Source organism: Geospiza fortis, unplaced genomic scaffold (assembly GCF_000277835.1).
Source record: "Geospiza fortis unplaced genomic scaffold, GeoFor_1.0 scaffold196, whole genome shotgun sequence".
In the NCBI taxonomy this organism is placed as follows: Eukaryota; Metazoa; Chordata; class Aves; order Passeriformes; family Thraupidae; genus Geospiza; species Geospiza fortis.
In genome coordinates, this window is record NW_005054487.1 from 137,299 (window position 1) to 157,477 (window position 20,179).

General features: G+C 41.7%; 1 protein-coding gene across 1 annotated transcript in view; it reads right to left on the reverse strand.

The window, feature by feature from the left end:
• The window catches only part of PPFIBP2 (PPFIA binding protein 2), a gene marked incomplete at its 3' end in the record, with an annotated part of 90,891 nt that overhangs the window by 26,573 nt on the left and 44,139 nt on the right, over positions 1-20,179 (reverse strand). The window contains exons 4-6 of the mRNA XM_031063211.1: positions 13,647-13,736; positions 9,634-9,747; positions 1,441-1,572 (exon numbers count right to left, since the gene is read on the reverse strand). Coding sequence (XP_030919071.1) covers positions 1,441-1,572; positions 9,634-9,747; positions 13,647-13,736 — 336 coding nt within the window. The remainder of the gene's footprint in view (positions 1-1,440; positions 1,573-9,633; positions 9,748-13,646; positions 13,737-20,179) is intronic.

Here is a 20,179-nt window from a genome sequence, read left to right on the forward strand (position 1 = left end):
GGCTGCTAAAGCTCAACTTTCCCACCCAAGGGGGCACACACCTCCCTGCAGCAGCACCAGCAGAATTGCACAGCTCACAGGACCAGACCTCCCAGGCACTCCAAAATCCTGACCATAAAAATGCACCCAAGATCTTTGCTGCTTTCCAAGAGCCAGGCTGGCCCTGCAATAATTTAGGCATCCTCAGCCCTGTATTCCACATTCATGGGAGGCACTGGGAGGCTGCCATCTGTAGCCATCAGGTGCTGCTCAGACCTGCTCAGATTTTCAGGTAGCTTGAGAGTGCTCAGGCCCTCTCTGTACACAAGGCACCGGCAATTATGTCTGAAAGAGCACCAGAAGGGCCACAGGTGGTAAAAACAGCAGCTGGTGCCTCTCTGGCTTGCAAGCTCTGCCAGAAATTGCTCTCTTTATGTTATCTTTGAATCTCTAAAGAAAACTTCAGAGAATAAGTAAGTTGAAAGCAAACACACCCCAAATGAGCTACGTCACTGCAGGCAAAGTACTGATGCATAGTTATCAAGTTATCACCTATTCCACTAGCAGAGCTGTGGAGAGCAAACAGTTCCTAATGCTGCCTGGATTTCAAATCCTCCTAAATCAATATGGAACAAAGTTTGGGTGGATTTTTTTTTCACTTTTCCTCCCAGTCAGCAATGTATAAATCTCAGACTCAGCAATCCTTCCTTTCTAGGCAGTCCTCTCCTCCTAGCTGGTCCCCTTACAGGACCACTGAGTAGAGCAACACATTTGTGTGAATTTCTCCCTTCCACGATTGCTTTCTTTCCCAGCTCCCACCTGCTGCTCACCACCATGATATGGATGTTGCTCAGATGAATTCCCTGTTTCATGCTCTCTTTCTTAACCAATACAGCAAAACCCAAAGCTCCTTTGATGTCCAGAGCTCTCCACATCTGAAAGGGAGTAAGGGCTGAAATTCACTCCAGCCCATGATATTTTTTGTGCTATTTATTATGTAGCCACAAGGGGAAAGACACATTTGAGGCAAATGCCATACCAAATGCCACAAATACATTAAAATCCCCGATCTCAGCACTTGTGGCACCTCTGGCACTACTGAGCTGACAGTCTTTCCTGCCACAAAAATGATAGAAGAGCTCTGGAAGGCCTGGCACAGCCACGTTGGTGCAGCTCCCAGGGAAAGGAAAGGGTTAAGTGAACACCCACTGCAATAAATGCTTCTGGAAGGAACTCTGCCTTGATGAAAGCCAAACAGCAACCTCTGAAGTACAATGAGAGAGAGGAAAAGAAACCGCATCCCAAAAACGCATAATCCTGAATTCATGGGGTCAGTGGTACAGGCTGTGCTGCAGGCATGGGAAATCCCAATCCCTGCTGATTTCAGCCCAAAAGCTCAGGTGTGTGACAACACACCACAGACATAGAAAAAAATTCAAACAACTAATGAAAGAAACTCACCTCAGCTTTGTTCTGTTTCTCTTCATATTCACTCTGCTCCTTTTCCATACCAACCAGCTTAATCTTCAGGTCTGAAACTTCAGCCATCAGATCTAATTTCTGAGTCTCGAGTGATGTGCGACTTAGCAGCTCCTGAAAGCACAGCAGAAAGATTTCCCCAGTGATTTATGTGAGCACTGACAGACTGCCATGTGTTTTATTGGCAGGCCCATATTAAACCCTCAGTTTGAACCTCAGTGTGTTTCTCAAGTGCTGCAGTTATTTTTCATCTAAATATCCTGTGTTAATCACCAAACCACCGTGTCCCACTCCTTATTTCAAGCAAATGTGTGGCTAAGTTAATCCCTGGGCTAGACATGAGATCAAAAACAATACTGAGGCTGAACAAACCCAAACCTCCATAATGGCACATTACAAAAGAGCTGGCGTCTTCCTAAAACACTCATCAGCCAAAGTTATGCTTCAGGATTACCCTGTAGACCTTCTTGTCACGTGTTATCCAATAGAGGATGTATTGCAGAATGAGCACCTTAACCCAAAGTGAGTAGCAGAGGCAAGCAACACCTCTACACCAATAAATAGCAACTCACACCATGTAGCACCTGATGGCTTTTCAGGGCTGGGCAGTGTGGAGGGAACTGCAGTGAAAGAAATGTCCCAGCTGGAGTCTAAAAGGCAGTGTCCAAACCAAGAAACACTGTAAAGGAGAAAGAACTGCTCGTGGCTTTTGCTCGTGTGCCCCAAGTTTGTTTTGCAGATTGCAGAGTGCACATGCTTTGGATGGAGTCATATCGGTTTGTTTGGAGAACGGTCAACGTTCACACCTTCACTGAATGTTTCATTTCTCAGGAAAGCCAAGGCAAGAAACCACCCAAAATTTAACAGAGTGTATTACATACATCAAATGCCTCTGTCACCTCTGCTTTCAAAAATAAAAAAAAGTCCCATCAGGAGTTTAAGCCGGATTGAAAAATTCATACTTCATTTTCCAAGCGCCAAATTGATTTTTAACAAAAGAATGTAGGCTTCCAAATGGTTAAAAGATTTTATGATAATTCATAAACCCCATTAGTGTGTTGATCACATGAATCACACTGAGGAATCACAGCAGACTGTGCTTTGAGTTACACGGCAGTGATTGAACTGAAGTTGCCACAGTTAATCTGGATCTATGCTGATGTTATTGAGGGATCAGAAATCACCACATCCAGCAGCCTTTTCTCATCTCTTCCTCTGCCCTAAGCTGCATAGTGCATTGTAGACCATGGCTTGGAGAAGCCACAGAGGTTATTCCAAAGATTACAGAGTCAAAGTTCATTTCAAAATCTGCTCTACATGTAAGTTATTTTAGTCTGGTGGGGAATATTGCACAAATTAAAAATACTACTAAGCTTGCATCTGTATTGCAACACCAATTATCTAAGCCACCCACCCCCGATTCCCAACTGCATGCCCAGTCCTGCTGACATTGGCAATGATATTTGTGGATGGATGGGAAAATAAACAGAAATGCAGCCTCGTGGTTTTGGTTTTTTTCTTTTTTTGTCTTCTCCAAATGAAATAACTCAAGCCCTAATCAGGAAAAGATATTGCACGGACTTTTTTAAATTGAAAAACTCTAAGAGGCAGTCACTTAATGAAATCCCAGGAGGAGCTGCTTTCTACACAGGTGATTACAAATTACAATTATAATTACAAATAACTCCTCTGTCTTCCACAAAAGCATGAATTTGCAGGAGTTTCAGAGGCACATCTCAGTCCAGACTGGAACAGGCTCTGCACAGCTGCTAAGACAGCAGACTGCTGCAGGTTAAGGCAGAGTTAAAAATGGGGGCTTTGATATGAAATAAAGCCACTGAACATCAGAAAGAAGAGCAGGATGAGGCAACTCTGGCCCCATGGACAGACTCTACCCACTCTTGAGCTAAAACAACATTTAGAAATTTTTTGGACACTGACATGGTGTTCCATGATATGGGAGGAATATTTCTTAATAAGGCAAGGAGCCGCAGCATCCCTCTAGGGATTTAAAACAAAAGATCTATCCTTTGAGTGCACCATCTGGCATTACTTCTTATTTTTCCTACAGACCCCTAAATTACCCTTAGTTATGCAGTGGAGAGCAATCCACACTCGCTCCTCCCACCCCAAGTTCAGGAGCTCTGGGTGAACGTGGAGGCACTACCTGCTCCAAGCCAGCACTAAGGCAGCTGCTTGGGTTCGCTTTGCTTTTAATCAGCTCAGACACAATTTTACAATTTGCTCTGAAGCTGGGGAATCAGATTCTCAGCTGGAGTAAACTGGCATAAATCTCGTGACTTGAAATAGGCAAAGCAGCTAACTACCCCAGTTTGTTTCCAATGGAGCTCCACTGATTTAAAACAGCTGACAACTGCTCTTGCATCCAGAGGACCTAACTTGTGCTTTGAAAGCAAGTGCCGTTTAAAGTAAATGGGAACGGGAACATCTGGAAGCAATTATTTTCATCTTCAAGCAGATGCTCACAGTGAACAGCTCATTAAGAATGTGAACCATTTTGTTACAGAGAAATTATAGTGTATTTCAGCGGCATGATGCAACTTGGATTCAGCCAGAATAAATATGCAATTGTAAGAAAAGAAAATACAAATTTATGTTATTGGTTTGAAAGCAAAAAGAAAAAGTAATATAAGACAGGCAAAATGGTAATTTAGGCTGTAGCAGCTTTAGGAGGATCTTAGCTGAAAAATAGAACAGACATAGAATATATCCTGGGGAGTCTTCTTTAGAAACAAGATATTTGTGTTCAGTTAAAATGTACTATACATTGCACTATGTAAGTGTAATTTTCCTTCTTTAAGATCTTTCTCTAAACTCAACTTTTAACTTTAAAAATTGAGGAGGCATGCAGAAGTGGTGATATATGTGTACCAGACAGATCAAAGAGTAGCAAACTATTTCCAAACACAACACACTTTTTAAAACTCACACTGTATATTTCTGAAGTTCTTAATCAACTTTTCCAATATTCCTGATGAAGCTGTAGCCCATACTGTATATCCCATTCTCACATTTAGTTGTCTTGGAAATCCACAATTCTTATAAAACAGTTTATAAAATATAACATGACAAAAATAGCTTGAAAAGAGGACACTATAATTTTTTAGGCTCTCAGCTGCAAGTACAGAAAATTCCAGGATATTTAGCTCTCCACAAAACAGAGGAAACAATCATGCCACACACTGATTGAGAAACCATAAGTAAGATTTTAGTCAAGTGAGGAGGGGGGAAAAAAACCCCAAAGATCCCATTTTGCACTTGCCCACTGTACAAAATACAACATTTGAAAAAATCCTTACTTTTCACCCTTATTAAAAACCTTGAGAGAGAGAGACAGACAGACAGACCGACCAAGCTACCTACCTGAGAAGCAAAATGCAGCCAGAAGCCCCCCTAGTGAGGGCTGCACTTCTCAAGAGCTGTGTGTCAGCTGTGGCAGAAATAAGATATTTGCGTAGCTGGAAGCACAGCTGAGAGCGATGTACGTGTGCAATCACCATGAAATGGTGCAAGGCAGCAGCAGGCAGGGAATTACAGCCCTCCAATTCATCATTTGCCCATTATATGGTTAAGGCAGGGAAAGGACAGAGCTTCCCATAGCCCTGCCAACTTGACCAGCCCTTGGATGTGATCTCCCTTGGATCCTGCCCACGTTAACTCCAAAGGAGCAAAGTGGAGTGCTCACCTGGACAGATAAAGCTGCACAGCTTGAGAGCACGCTCTGAAAACCTCAGAGCTCAACTAGAGCAGCACAGAGCACACTTCAAAATCTGAAACACTAAGCCAGCTGCTGGCAAGAAGCTCCTGCATGCTATAAACAAGTGCTGAAATTCATCTAAGATCAGATAACTCAGGCAACTGAAAGTTGAAGGAATGGTCTTTGCCAGCCAGCAAAGTTCCTGAGGAGCAAACAGATACACACCAGATTTATACCCTGCAACCAAGGCAGGATTCTGGCTGCCCTGAGCATGAGACAGCTGCAAAACCAGAGCAGGTACACACTGAACAGTGCTGGATTCAAGTTCCTACTCTGACACAGCTCCTCCCTGCATACTTTTAATCCAGTTTTTAAAAAGGTTCTCCACTGTCTGGCATACCTTCCTCTGGCCCTTGGACCCAGACAAAAGTGGGCCATAAACTGACACAAGAACAGAGATCCACTCCTGTTTACACCCAAGGATTTCAGGGTTTATGTGCATTTTTTATAAGGCACAAAGAATCCTAAAACCAAATCCTTTGTGCTTTTCAAAAGAATTCACTTGATTGAAGACACAATCGTGTTCACACAACAAAACTGTCCAACAAGAGTCCCCTAGATTGTGTCAGGAATTATTTGGAGGGCAAAAGGACATGGTCAGACCACATCTAGGGTTTGGGATTTGGTTCAGGTCAGGTACAGGAAAGACTCTGCCACCCAGACCAGAACTGTCCTTGGTTAAGCAAACTCCTGTCCTTATGCCAGAGAGCTCCAATGGAAATTGCTGTCTGTTATACAAACAAAATGCAGCTCTGGAATAGCAAAGAGGCAACAAACTAGATTTACTCCTGACAATTACCAACAAATGCACGCAAAGGCACCATGGAGGTGAAATCTGCGTGTGCAGAAGTTCACTTTTCAGATGGACGTGACACAGCTGGCAGATTCCACAGCACTGATGTGTTTGCATTAGGCATGGCTGGTACTCTCTGTTATGGGGCAGTTTAGGCAACTTTATAGAGCAAAAATTACTTCTGTTTCCAACTCTGCAGCTCACTGATAGGAGATTCCCCCAAGGCTCTCTCTCTTCTCCAAAAAAAAAAAAAATATTTCTTAAAATTGACTGGAAGAAAGTACTTAGTAATGCCACAAAGTAACTTAGAACAAGACACACACACACACACACATATCATTGCTCTCTAAAATTGGCTGTAACTTGACAATTTAAAGCAGTTGATATACTGGCAATGGGCTGTCACAGCATAAATTGTTTTCCTAGGATAATTCTAGGAAGTTTTTTTTCTTTAATTTTACTTCTAGACATCCCCTTTACAATGTGCCAAGGGGAAAGGCAGGTAGCTGTTCACACAGGCCAGCCTTTCCATATCCTTCACACATTCAGTAGCAGCACAGACACCTCACTGGAAGGTAATTCCATGAAATTAAACTTGTGTCCTGCTGCCAGCCATGTTCCAGAACATTTTCTATTACCATTTACTGTGAAGGATGACCTTGTTTCTTGGCCCAAGCCTGAATTATACTTCAGGACTGAATTAAGGTTTTGCCATTGACTTTCATGAGTTTTGAAAGGCTCGATTAGTTTCCTTGAAGGAAGAAAACCCAGACACCTTCAAGGTGGAAAAACACTTTTCTTCATTAAAACCTGTGGTGGAAAAAGTGTCCTTGCATCTCTGCATCTCTCACACAGGATCCTCTCATTGCTCAAACGCCGCTCAGCTGGATTTTCCTTGGCTGTGCTTCCATGAGCAGTGAGGTCAAAGCACATCTCTCCATGGCCCTTCTGCCACACCTTAACCTTTCCTGGGAGCTGTTTGACTCAGCCACCACAAAAACAGCCCCTTCCTTCCAAACCCCAGGTCAGTTTTCTCCCAGTCATGGAGGAGAAGGTTTGCTGAGCATGACAGGCTCAGATCAGTGGCAGAAGCAACACGGTCAGGATGAAAGGAAAATCTTTCCTCCCTTCTCCTCTGCTGCTGCTACTGCACATTCAAGATGCCCACCCCAAAATGCTGAACAGCCACTTTCTGTTATTTGTATAACTTTTATTCCAGTTGCTGTTTCAGAAGTGGTTCCACAATCACTTTGTAGCAGGGCTCAAAACAACGGTGCATAAATCATAAGCCAGAAGGGTTTTTTGCCAGCAACCCCACCCTGACAAGTCTCTGCTAGCACAGATTCAGCAAAAACTACTTTGCAGGGTGGGATTAGATACCCTTTCTGCTGTGGAACTTCCAGATACCATCATTAGGTTATCTTAAAGTTTATAGTTTTTTTAATTGAAGCATTTTTTTTTCACAGAATTAATTATGAGTCAACTCTTCTTACAGTTCTTGAAATTAAAAAGACAGGGCTTTATTGCTCCATTTTCCACTTAGAGGAAGCAGCTGACTTAAGTTCACAAAGGAAAAATCAGTGGAAAAATCAAATATATTGTAAATAAGGAAGCAGAACTATGAAATAAATCTGAATTTAGACTACACTGTCTCTCAAGAGGGTAACAGAAAGCATTCTGAAAAGCAGGACACCAGCAGCAGCTGCTGGCTGAGAAAATCTGAACCCAAATCTCCCCAAAACCTGACTGATTCATCTATTGAAACCCCTGAAACCACACACTCACTCTATTTTGATAAATTATCTGCAGAAACATCCACTGGCCGCATATCTGACATGAATGTCATGATCAGCACACGATCAGGTCATTCTCTTCTGCCCAAATCTCAGCTCATCCCCCACACAGGATAATCTTTTCAACAAAAGATGGAATGGAGAAGCGAATGGAGAAGAGCACCTTCAAAATAAATGATATTAAAAAGGATTCTCTGCTGAGACAATAAATGTACAACTTCTCTGACTGCTGAGAGATCTGACTTGGGTTTCCCACATCCCACTGTCTACTGGGAGAATCAACAACTACAGCTGCTCAAAGTTATGCCAAAATTTAGATTTAAGGCTTAGCTTAGACATATCTGGAGATTCTCTGACTTTTTTAGCTTTGGTGCAGCCTTTTGCAGTTTATCACTTTAGGACCAGCTTTGGAAGCAATTTGTGCCTAAGGCCAGACAAGCAGATGCAAACATTTTCACTGCAATGGCAATGTTCCTGCCATATTATATTGTAATTTCAGATGCCTCAGTGCTCTGGCAAATAAGGCTTTAAGTTCACAGTTTCCTCAGAAGACAATCTGGACAAAACATTTTAAATCAGAAAGAACAAGCAGTTTTAGCAGAAGTCACAGAACAATGATCCAGCTTTAGACTGGAACAGGGAACTTCTGCACTCTGCTGGGAATGCCTTCCCGGAGACTGAAAACAGATTTCCACAACTTAAATAATCACTGTTCTTTGAGTTCTAGAAAACTTCATGCACTCACTGTTTGCATTTTTAAAGCTGGCCCCTCAGAATGCAACCTTGCCCAGCTGGAAGCATTTTGGACTGTGTGAGATGGAAGGTTTTTTCAAGAAGCTCAGAGAATTATAATTTAAAATGTTTAAGATACAATTTTATCTTATAGAAGCTGCTGCTGTTTACATACATAAGCACAAGGATCCTTATCATCATTTAAAGCTATGATCAGTTTGTAAAAGGCTTGTGTATCTCACATGGAATAAAATAGTAAATTTAGAACACAAAATATTTGTGTGGGGAGAAAAACTAAGCTCATAGAGAACAGTATCTATCCCAAAAATTTCTGGCATAGATTTTTGAGGCTTATTTACAGTTTCAAATCTATTTTTGGTATCTATGTACTGCATTAACAATAGATAATTTACATCTGCAACAACAGAAAATTGTACAGGGAAAGAACTTTGGCATCAACAGACCTGCAAGTTCTGCAAGGTATTTAATTTATCATTTGCTCTGCTCCCTCAGCATAGAACATCAATGAGCACAAAATAAATCACATAGCCTGAAACTGTTGATTCAAATAAACAAAAAGTGTCTTTATATACTGATTTTCTCATCTCAAACTAAGGAGAAAGCTCCAAAGTTAAGCAAAAATGGTTATAGAACAGAACTTGATACAGTAATTCATTCCAACTTGCTGCCTGTTCAACTTCAAAGCCATAGGAAAACAGAAGGCATTTAAATAAAACCTCTTAATTCTATAACTCCTACATGTATTAGATACATTTAACCTGTCTAACCAGTTACTCAGCCATGTCCAAATAAGCACAGCTCAAATAAGACACAATAGTTTCATTTTACATGCTGCCACGTACAGCATTATGCAACCAGCCAGTAAAACTCTTCTGCAACAGGAAAACAAAGAAACATTTATCTGGGGGGGGAAAGTGCAAAGCAGGAGGAGAACAATAAAAAAAGCATTTTTTTTCTTCCCTGTTTTATCCCGTTGCCAAAGGCAGTCACACATGCAGACAAGCTGACCATGTGTGCCCACCCCACCTCTGGAGAACGTCTGCAATCCAGATTTTTACCTGCTGGAGCATTTCTTCTGTAGCATTCAGCTTCAACTGATGCCCCTCAAGACAGATTTCTAAGTCCCGGATTTTCTCTCCTTGAGCTTCCACCTGGTCTGTGAGAACACTCACCTGCAATTTGAGAGGAGAAGCACAGTGCTACTGAACTGCCTGGAAATAAGTTTCAATTACCTTATGCATATAACATCCAAATGCACGTTTTGACTAGAAGTTCCCTTTTAAAGCCCTCAAACGCTTTAATATTCTTGTGCACTGCAGCAACCTGCTCTACCAAGAGAGAAGTTTTGCAGTCTTACCTCTATTTCACTCCAACCCCGCCCTCTCATCTCCCCTCCCCTGCAACTGTTTTGTTTTGATATAAAAAAAGAAAGGGCATTTCAAGGAGAGGTGGAATGCTACCTATAGGTAGCCTGGGTCCCTTCATGCAAAAGTCTGGAGAATTGGAAAGGAGCAAACAAGAACAGAGGACACTGGAAATGTTTGATGTGGTTTTGGAGCGTGCATCGCCATTTCAGGTTCTGCTGGCATTTCACTCCCTAAAACAGATAAGTAGGAAAACTCTTCCTTCCCAACCCAATTAATTACTTTACTTACAAGAACAAAACTTTGATAGCTTACCTATCCATAAAGAGTTCTGAAGCTATAAAGAATGCAATGAGTGAAAGGAAAGTTTTAAGTGTGGCAAAGTTCTTTTCCAACAAAGAATCCCAGGCTTTGGCAAGCCAAAACATGAAAGCAAAAGCAGGGAGATAGAGACAATGAACCCCAGGAAAAGAAACAATAAGCAATCCTGGTAAAGAACTGTGGGAATGGTGGTACAGAGGAGTGAGTGTGCAATAAAAAAAGCCCAGCAGCTGAACCCAAATCTTGCAAAGCAGAAAAAACTGCACCCAAGTATAATGTTAGAAAGATATGGAAAAAACCCCAGTGATAATTGTCATGTTAAGGAGACCATACACTGTATATTCATTGTGACTATTTATTTATAAAAAAGCTTGATTATTCTAGAAAAATATTATCTAAAACAAACAAACAAAAGAGCCTAAGGCGTTTAAAAACTCTATTTTGAAGAAAATGCGTTAACAAAAACTTATAAATGCTCTCACATCTCACCCTGCAACACCTTTATTAATAAAACAAAACAAAAATGTACAGGATGTGGAAGTGAAACTTTTAAGATATATCCACTACACAGCATGTCTAAAACTCAATGAACAATTGAGTTCACTTCAGGGAAGCTGCAAAGGGAGATGTCTGTCTTTCTTTTACCTGCTGACACAATGCCAAGCATGCCTGGGAAAAAAAATCACAGAAAAAAGAATGAAAAGGAAAAGAATATTTTTTCCCCATTAAAGTAGCTGTCTGTAGCTTAGAGTACAGCTGAACTCAGGATGAGAGGTGATAGGAAGGCGTGGGTGGAGGCAGATGGCAGGGGGACACATCCAGGCTGGGGCAGGAGAACTCCCTCCAAGGAAATCTTTTGCTTGTCTACTTTGTTTTGTTCCTATTTAATGAAGGATGATACAAAAAAATCCCCATGTGAGGTCAGAAGGCAGGAAGAGACAAACTGAATTCTCTGATTCAGCGTGATGCAAGTTCCAGAGAAAGAAAACCAGCTTTATTTAGAGTTCAGGTTAGGTTTAAATACCATTGCAACCTGGAAAGAAAGCTCTGGATGTTAAATGTGACCTGCAAAGGAATTTAGTGAAAGCTTAGCAGCTTTGGAAGCATGTGTTGGGCGTTCCAGCAGCTGGGCTGAGGGGCACATCAGCCACTTGGAGCTCATGTTTTCCCCTCTGTCCAGGATCACATCTGCCAGGCTCTTCAAGGAGCCCCTAGGCTACACCCAGAACAAAATCCCAGTTTATGCTAAGCTGGCAATTCCATCTTGCCTTAGGAGTGCAACACCTGCAAGACTCAGCCTGCAGGCAATATATTTTCTGTAAAAGTGAGGGGCATTGAGCACTCAGCTAAAAATGAAATGTTAGGAAGATTTAAAATCTGAGGCCAGGCTGGAGTGCTCCCCGCCTCATATTCCCTCCAGATCACAGCTATGGGCCAGTCCCTGGTGCGATTCAGCACAAGCCACAGAACAGAGGTGCTGTGTTCCCTTTCCCTTCTCATCCAGAGGTGCTCTGTTCCCTTTCCCTTCTCATCCCTCCTGCCAAAGGTCACACCCAGCAGCCAGGTCTGCACCAGCAGAGTCCCTCAGGCCATGGAGCCTCAGCTTGGTGCTTGCCTGTGCTCCTCATGTTTGACTGCCTGGACAGAAGAGCTGGTGTAAACCAGGTCCCACACCCAGCTCCACCTTGGCAGCTTTGCTGTTGTTGTTGATGCTCACCTTCCAGACTGAGGTTTTAGTCTATCTTATTTGCCTGGGGTTGTGCAGTCCCACAGCAGTGGGAAAAGAAAATGCATAAATATTGACTAAGCCTTTGGGTTTGATGGGGGTGGAAATGATGGGAGTAAAATGCAAGAGAGACATTTTCTAGTTCTGATTTTATTCTATTCCTTCTAAGAAAAACTCTAGGCAGGTCCCAAAAGGTGTCATAAACCCCTGTGTTTTGTGCATTTGGCTGGCTACTTCCCTGGGTACCTGTCTGTGTGGACAAAGAAATGGTTCCTGAAAATCTGCAGGACAAAGAGAAGAAAAGCAGAGCCTGGGACAGTCTGCAGAGACCTGTCAGCACTGGGCCTGTCAGACCCACAGAAGTTGATGCACAGATCACAGGACTGCACAGAAATGTGGGGAACAAAGGAGAGCCTCCCGGGTGCACCAGTCCCACCCTCAGCTCTGGGTGGAACACCTGGATGTGGCCCCCTCATCGTCCCTCCACTCACGAGCTGCTCATGCATTCAAAACACGGATGTGCAGTGTGAGAAGCTGCTTGCTTTTACCAATGGAATCAAGTTTTTAGTGTTAACAACCACTTGATTAATAAAAGGTGTTCTAATAATTATCAGTTGTAAAGGGAATTTGTAGCACACACTTAAATTCCAACCAGAAGATTATTTTTCAGTCCGGTGGGGTTTTTTTTCCCCTAAATTTTGTAATAGCAATTTAGTTTAACAGTAATGTAAAAAAAAAAAATCCAACCAAGCCAAAGCTTGTGTCTCAAAACATTTATTGTTTATTTAACAACAGCAGGGAGGTTTCTGCTCAGTAAATGAACACAAGTGTGAGCAGAACATACAGGACAAGACCTGTTTACAGAAACATGTGACTGAAAGCAGGGAGAACACCTACCCAACACACTTCAACTTTGATATAAATATAGGTGCTTATAATATGCATTTGAAAGCATGAAGGGAAAGGATGTGCAAAGACCATTTAAATTATCTCCAGCGTCAGGTTTTTAAAAGCATGGAATATACAGTTTAGTACCAGCAAAAATCCACAGAAAAAGAAATTTTTTTTTGAAGTTGTGCAACATGTGTTTTCTCCAGGAGGAGAACTCAATGGGACATGGGATGTGTTTGAAAAAAGGCTTGGCAAACTGAGAAACAGGAAACCTGGAAGAGCTTAGGCATGCATTTTACTGTCAGATTTTCTCTATCCCTGCTTCCCTCCCCCTTAAGCTTTTAGAAGATGTAAACAATTTTGGTACAGCATATAAACAGGAAAAATACCAGTTCCATCTACCTACCTTTTAATGATCTTCTGGTTCATTAAAAAAATGGTGGCATACAGAACCTAGAAAACTGGCACAACCTAGCAAACCTAGAATGAGAACCACCATCCAAGCAGCAGCCTGGGACAGAATTATTTTTAATCCCTTCGTCACTCCCCCCCCTACTTTTACTGCTGTTACACCCCTCTCCTCCTACAAGGTACCCCAGCATGGAATCATTTAGAGGGATTATACAGAATACAAATTAATTCCTGGTTAAATATCAGCCACATTTGGTTAGCTGCTAACATTTGTTTAACAGAAAACACTCTGCCACTTCAGCTTTTATGTGCTGGATATCAACTATGCAGACAAAATTCTTCTCTCTTTTGGACATACCTGCAGGATGAGGGACTCTTTATCACCTTCTAATCGTGCCAACCTTTCTTGATAAGTTTCATTATTGGATGAATGATGGTTCACCTGTGACTGGGAGGGAAAAAAAAAGTGCTGTGAGAAATTTTACAGTTAAAATTTCAAGCAACAGTTAATAAAAGTTTCATATATTGAGCAGTTCTTAAAAGGCAAAAAATACAAAAAAATGTGTGTATAGAGCAGAACTGTTTATTTCATATGTATTAAGCCTGTAATTACTGTACATTAAAAAATAATGTACACTAAGAATGTACCTTTCTTAAGCTGTATTCTGAATACTCTCTCATTTCCAGCATTCAAGAGTGGTAAATGAATAGACTGATATTTTCTAGAAAATTATAACTGCAATGGAAAATACCATCTTACCTAAACAATACCCTTTTAATTTGAAATATCTATTCTCCACAGTAATGAATCTTGTATTTACTTTCAAGTGGTAAAAATTGCTATAGGCGTATTATTCCTAGAAATTACTGAAAGAAAATTACAAATTTTTTGTTAGCAACTAAAAAGTTATTTAAATAATCAAATTCTTATCAGGAACTACTCTAGCCACCCAATTACTTAGGGACTTCTAAAAGGCTCTAGGGAGCAAAACCTTTTAAAATATGGCCTGTCCTTAATTATTATGCCCCATTTCCTATGGATTTTATTACTTCACATAGAAACGTCACCATTAGAAAAAGAAATATGTGGATTTCTTTAAGTTTAGAAGAGTCTGCTCAGTTCATCCTGCCCACTGAAACACTGTGGGAAAAGCAGCTGCTTGCTCAGAGCATCAAAAGTAACCTGAGCCCCCAGAGGTTGATTTCCCAGCTCCACTGCAGGCACTGCATTTCTGCCAGGGAACACAACACTCAGCCTGGATTTTCAGCTCACACAGGAATCCAAGGAGCTCCCTTCCACTGCAGCTGACTGTTCATTTATAGTTACTTGCACAATGGCACCAAGAGAATTATAATCTGCCTTCCCCAGATGCCCTTTCTTTTTCAACTCAACATTTGTGAACAGACTTTATTTTTTTAATTAAATATATCTATAGTTTCTTAATCTATACTGAGGCCAACAGGCCCAAACCTAAAACAAATGCTGAAAATAAACATGGTGCTATTTGATTTAACTCAAATCAAGAAACAAAATTTTTATCCAATCAAAAGGCACTTTTCAAGCCATAAAGTGCTGAACTAGATATAAGTGTGGCACTAGGTACAAGTGTGGCATCTTTGTAAGCTGAGAGAAACTAAGCACCCTTGTCTCTGATTATTTGGAAGAAATTGAGAGGATCACAATGGCACCAACAAACAGCGGCTGAAAGATGCCTGAAGAGATCTTCTGGTTCACTATTCCATCCTAGGGCAAATGAGTATTTGCAATATTCTTGTTTTGTCTTCTTAAAAAAAGTGCTGTGAGAATTTTTACAGTTAAAGTTTCAAGTAACAGTTAATAAAAGTTTTGTATATTAAGCAGTTCTTATAAGATGAAAAATATGAAAAAATGTGTATAGACATCAAAATGTGTGTAAAGACCCCCAGAGATGGAGCTCACAGCTTCTCCATCTACTTCTTCCCTACCTATCATGAGAACATTTTTCTTCATGCTTAATCTGAATCATCTCTTCAACCTCATGGTTACCATAACACCATAAATTACAAAATAGGTCCGTCCATTCACTTCAGAGACTTTTTACATATTTGAAGATTATCTCTACATCTCTAATTAGCAGGTCCCTCTTCATGCTGTGAAAGAAAATACAAGTTTTTCTGTCTTTTCCTCAGAGATTAATTTTTCAAGATTTGTTTTGTTGCTTTCTTTTGGTTCCCCTTCACCAACTATTTCCCAACTTCTTCTGCAATTAAAGGCTTAAGAGGAGACACAGGACTCCAGCTGAAACTGGCTAGAGTGGTGAAACCTTCTCACAGACACCTGGGCCATATTTATTTCCATATTAAACATACAGTAAAATTCATATATTTTCAGCCTAGGACCTATAACTTCCAGATCCTTTTAAAATGCTTTTATTTAGCTGCCAGCCCGTTCTTCATTCTACTTTTACTCTTTGTTTCTGCTTAAATGTATAACTTTGAGCAAGTCAGCACTGACTTGCATTTTATTATTTACACTCTTTTCCGGTGCATCTGGCTCTTATGTTTTAACCATGTCCTTTAGCATAGCTGCAAGGCCCTTAACTAGAACCACCTCTAAATTCAATAATCTTGGTCTTTTGTGCCTGTTTAAGGGGCCAACAGGGACACTGAAAACAGAATGTGCAGGTGCTCATTCCACACCTCACTTACCAGCCCTCATCATCAAAAGATGAACGTGTTAACTCTACTCAAAATAGACTTTTATCACAAGTTTTTGACCAAGTTTTAGGGATCAAGACCTCACAGAAATGGCTCTAAATATGCAGGTGTGAGGTCAGCCAGAAAGGCCTCAGATAAGCACAGAAAGGTACAGTAGACAGAAAAATGACCTGCTAAATAAAAGTGTCTGATTGATGTACAGCAGTTGTTTGGGCCTCAGTAATTCTTTGTGGCATGTATAAAGAGAAGATAAAACAGTGTAACACGAACCAAGGCCATCTGTGGATGGCTGGGGAGCATTCTGCAGTTGTGAGAGTCAGGACTGAGAGGAAACTGAGCAAGATGTCACATGTATCAACAAAAATTAAATTCAGGACCCACAGCACAAAAGACATGAGACCACAGCTTGCTCTAAGAACTCCCAAACAATAAATAAACACTGGTCATGTGGTCACACAGGTCTAAAAGGCTGAATTTGCAGGATTTCCTATAAAGTTGTTACTTCAGAAGATCCAGCTTTAAAGACCAAAAATTGTTACCTGGGCTAGACAAATTATAAGCCAAATATCTTAACTACGCCTCTTCCAATGAAAGAATGACAGAGATTGCACAAAGTTTATGATAACAAAGTAGAAGGAGAGATATGCTAAGGCAAGGTAGCTGAAAATATGCTGATGGCAGTACCACTGCAGATAAAAAATCCACTGCATGCCATAAATACTTTGTCTACAGGAATCATAGAATTCTTAAGACTGGAAAAGAGTTCTAAGATTATCGAGTCCAAGCAGCAGCACCACCATTTTTGCCATAAAACAATGTCCTCAAGTACCACATCTACACATTTTTTAAACTCTTCTAGGACTGTGTCTCCAACATTTCCCTGGGCAGTCTGTTCACGTGTTTTACAACACTTTTTGTGATGAAATTTTTCCTAGCATCCAATCTGTACCTCTCATGGCACAACTTCAGCCATTTCTCTCATCCTGTCCCTGGCTGCCGGCGAGGAGAGGCTGATCCCCACCCGGCTCCACCCTCCTGCCAGGCGGCTCTACAGAGGGATAAAGTCCCCCCTGAGCCTCCTTTGCTCCAGGCTGAACATCCCCAGCTCCCTCAACTGCTTCTCACAGGGCTTTTACCCTCCAGCCCCTCCCAGCTCCACTGCCCTTCTCTGGATCCACTCCAGCCCCTCAATGTCCTTCCAGAACTGAGGGGCCCAGAACTGGACACAGCACTTGAGGCGTGGCCTCACCAGGGCCCAGCACAGGCGGACCGCCACTGCCCTTCAGTCACTCCCAGCCAGTACCTCCACGTCCTTTTCTCTGTCCACTGTCCAGCCATTCTGTCCCCAGCCTGCAGTGCTCCAGAGGGTTGTTGTGAGCCAAGGACAGCATCCAGAACTGGGCCTTGCTGAATGTCACACCATTGGCCTTGGCCCATCTCTCTGGCCTGTCCAGATCCCTCTGCAGGGCCTTCGGCCCTCCAGCAGATCAACACTCCCACCCAGCTGGGTGTTACCTTTGTCCTTACTGTGTGTGCACTCCATCTCCTCATCTAGGTCATCAATAAAGGCACCAAACGGGGCTGGGTCCAGCACTGATCCCTGGGGAACACCCCTGGTGACAGTCCCCAGCTGGATGTGGCACTATCCACCACCACTCCGTGCCAGGACATCCAGCCAGGTTTTACCCACTGAAGAGTGACCTGTCCCAGCCATGGGAAGGCAGGAGCTGCAAAAAATTTCCTGGAGCGCCTGTATTAAAGTCTCCTTAGCCATTTTGGATATACTTTACTGCCTGTCAGATGGCAAGAGATATTAACCTCAAAAAGTTTCCTGGAACAATTCCAAATCAGCTGTAACTCCCAGTTCTAGAGAAAGAAAAGAAAAAGAAAACTTTCTTTTTTTTTTTTTTGGTCAAAATGCATTCCATCACCTGCTTTAGCTTCTTCGTTTTTATTTTCCAAATCTTCTCTTTGGAATATGCTCACTGATTTAATATGAAAATAATATTGCAAAGTTGCTGGGAAGGTCTAAGTATCACTTACATGATCCAGTCATTACTGAGTCCTCTTTCAAGAAAAGGGCTTGAATTTTCCTTCTCATGTGACACACAAAAAATTCAGACTTTGGAGAACAATTCAATAGCTTTGATTTAAAATGGGGATAAGCAGCAAAAGTATTAAAGGATCTGGCAAGAAATATCTGTCAGTTGATGTTCTCCTCAGGTGTGCCTTTTCAGCACCAAGAATCCCCAACACAGCTAATTTTAACCTTAACCCCTCCAACTTCTGAAGCTGGTCAGCAAGCTGTGACTCAGAAATTTGTCACAAACACCATGGATCTCACCCTGGGCTGTGGAGCGGGGAGGAGCTGGGAAAAGAAACCTGGCAGTCAGTTAAAGTGGTGATTTGTGACCTTTTTCAACAAGTCACCCGCCTCTGTGAGGAGACAGATTCTGTCATAACCCTCCTCTCTTCCTCAGCCACATGAACCACCTTCAGCTCCACTGATACTTGCACAGGATGCCTGTGGTAATGATAATACTTGTATTGATGGGGAAGATTAGGGACATGCTTGATGTGCTGCTTTTTGTTGTAGTTTAGAAGCTGAAAACAATGAGGATGGCCAGCAGAGTCCAGGCAGTCAGCTTTACCACAAAGCAGCACCCAGACCTCAGCCCTGCTTTCCAACACCAGAAAATGCACACTGCATTCTCTCCCCAGCCTATTTGGAGTTGGTCTTTCCACCTCTGTAGCAATCTTTTTGGTCACTAGAATTCTGGTCTGAGTCACAAGGAGTTGTATTATGATGAGTGATGAGTGAGCCAGCTTACACAGTAAACATTTTTATTTGCATCTGACTGTCGAAGCAAAAATTTAATCTCTTGGCATGTTAGTGCTACCTCAGACACACACCCATCTCAATGTATGTGCATTCCCTCAGTTACCTCAGAGGAGGAGGAGAGGGCTGGAACACAATTTCTGGATCTATAACTCTTGCCTTTCATCTGAAGGCAATTAGTAAATCAACAGCAGGATTTTTTATTTGCCATTGTTACTGGTTGCTTAAATGAAAGTAGCAGTCAGTGGAAAAAAAGCTGACAGTGCACACTCTGAAACTAAGCAAAGACAGAACTAGGTAAATTTTGGTAGTTCTAAAACCAAATGATTTTTTAAACAAATATTTTTATTTTATCTGGATAATTTTTCTAAAAACTAATACTTATTTTTACTAATACTTTTTTTCCCTCCAGACAGTTACATGTCTTAAACGAATATATCCTTATGGAAAGCCACAAGATTTGCGCTGGCAGTTTATATACAGACACGAACAGGTCTGTTTTCCCACAAACCTGAAACCCTCTAACTTTATAGATTCCTACAAGATTCACCTTCAATATCTGGAATTTAATGGCTACATCATGGTTTGATCACTCCACCTCTTGCTGGTACAGGTTAAGAATCTCATCCAGAAAAAAAGAAAGGCATAAAACCAATGTACACCAATTTCAGGCCAGCCATCAGCTCTGTGCCACACAGTTTGCAGTGAATATTAGCATTTATGTTAATCATTTTGGGCTATAAATACATGTCTATGTACCAAAATATAGGTTGTACTGTTTTTATCTGGAATGGTATCTTCTAATTAAGGGTGGGTGGAGAGATAAGAATAAAGCAACAGAATGACACAAAATTGTATGTGAACCCTCTAAGCCAAGTCTCTTGGGAGAACAAAAGAATATTTTTTAAAAACCAGACACTTCCAGGTAGTGGGGGTATCTCAAGTCCCTTAGTTTGCAAATGAAACTTTTAACAGATCCACACTCAGGCCTGTGGAGGAGCCCAGTATTAATTACCTGCAAAACCCTTCCCCCAGCCTGCCCAGCACTGCTTTGTGACTGTGCTGCTGGCCAGTTTAAAAGCACTATGTTTATACACAATGAATTTGTGAATTTACAAGCATGATGTTTATACACAAGGAACATCCCCTGCCCTCCCTCCTTGTCCACATGCTCTCGGGTTTTCCTGCCCCCACTTTGTCCATCTCTCTGGCCATTCTTGGCCCAGCATTTCCACAGGTCATGTGGCCACCAATAAAGTCCAGTGGACAGAACTGGAGTGTGGTGACACGTTATTTCAGTTTGATCTCAATAATATGTTTTCCCCTGCTGCTGTTGCAAGATGCCACTGTGCACA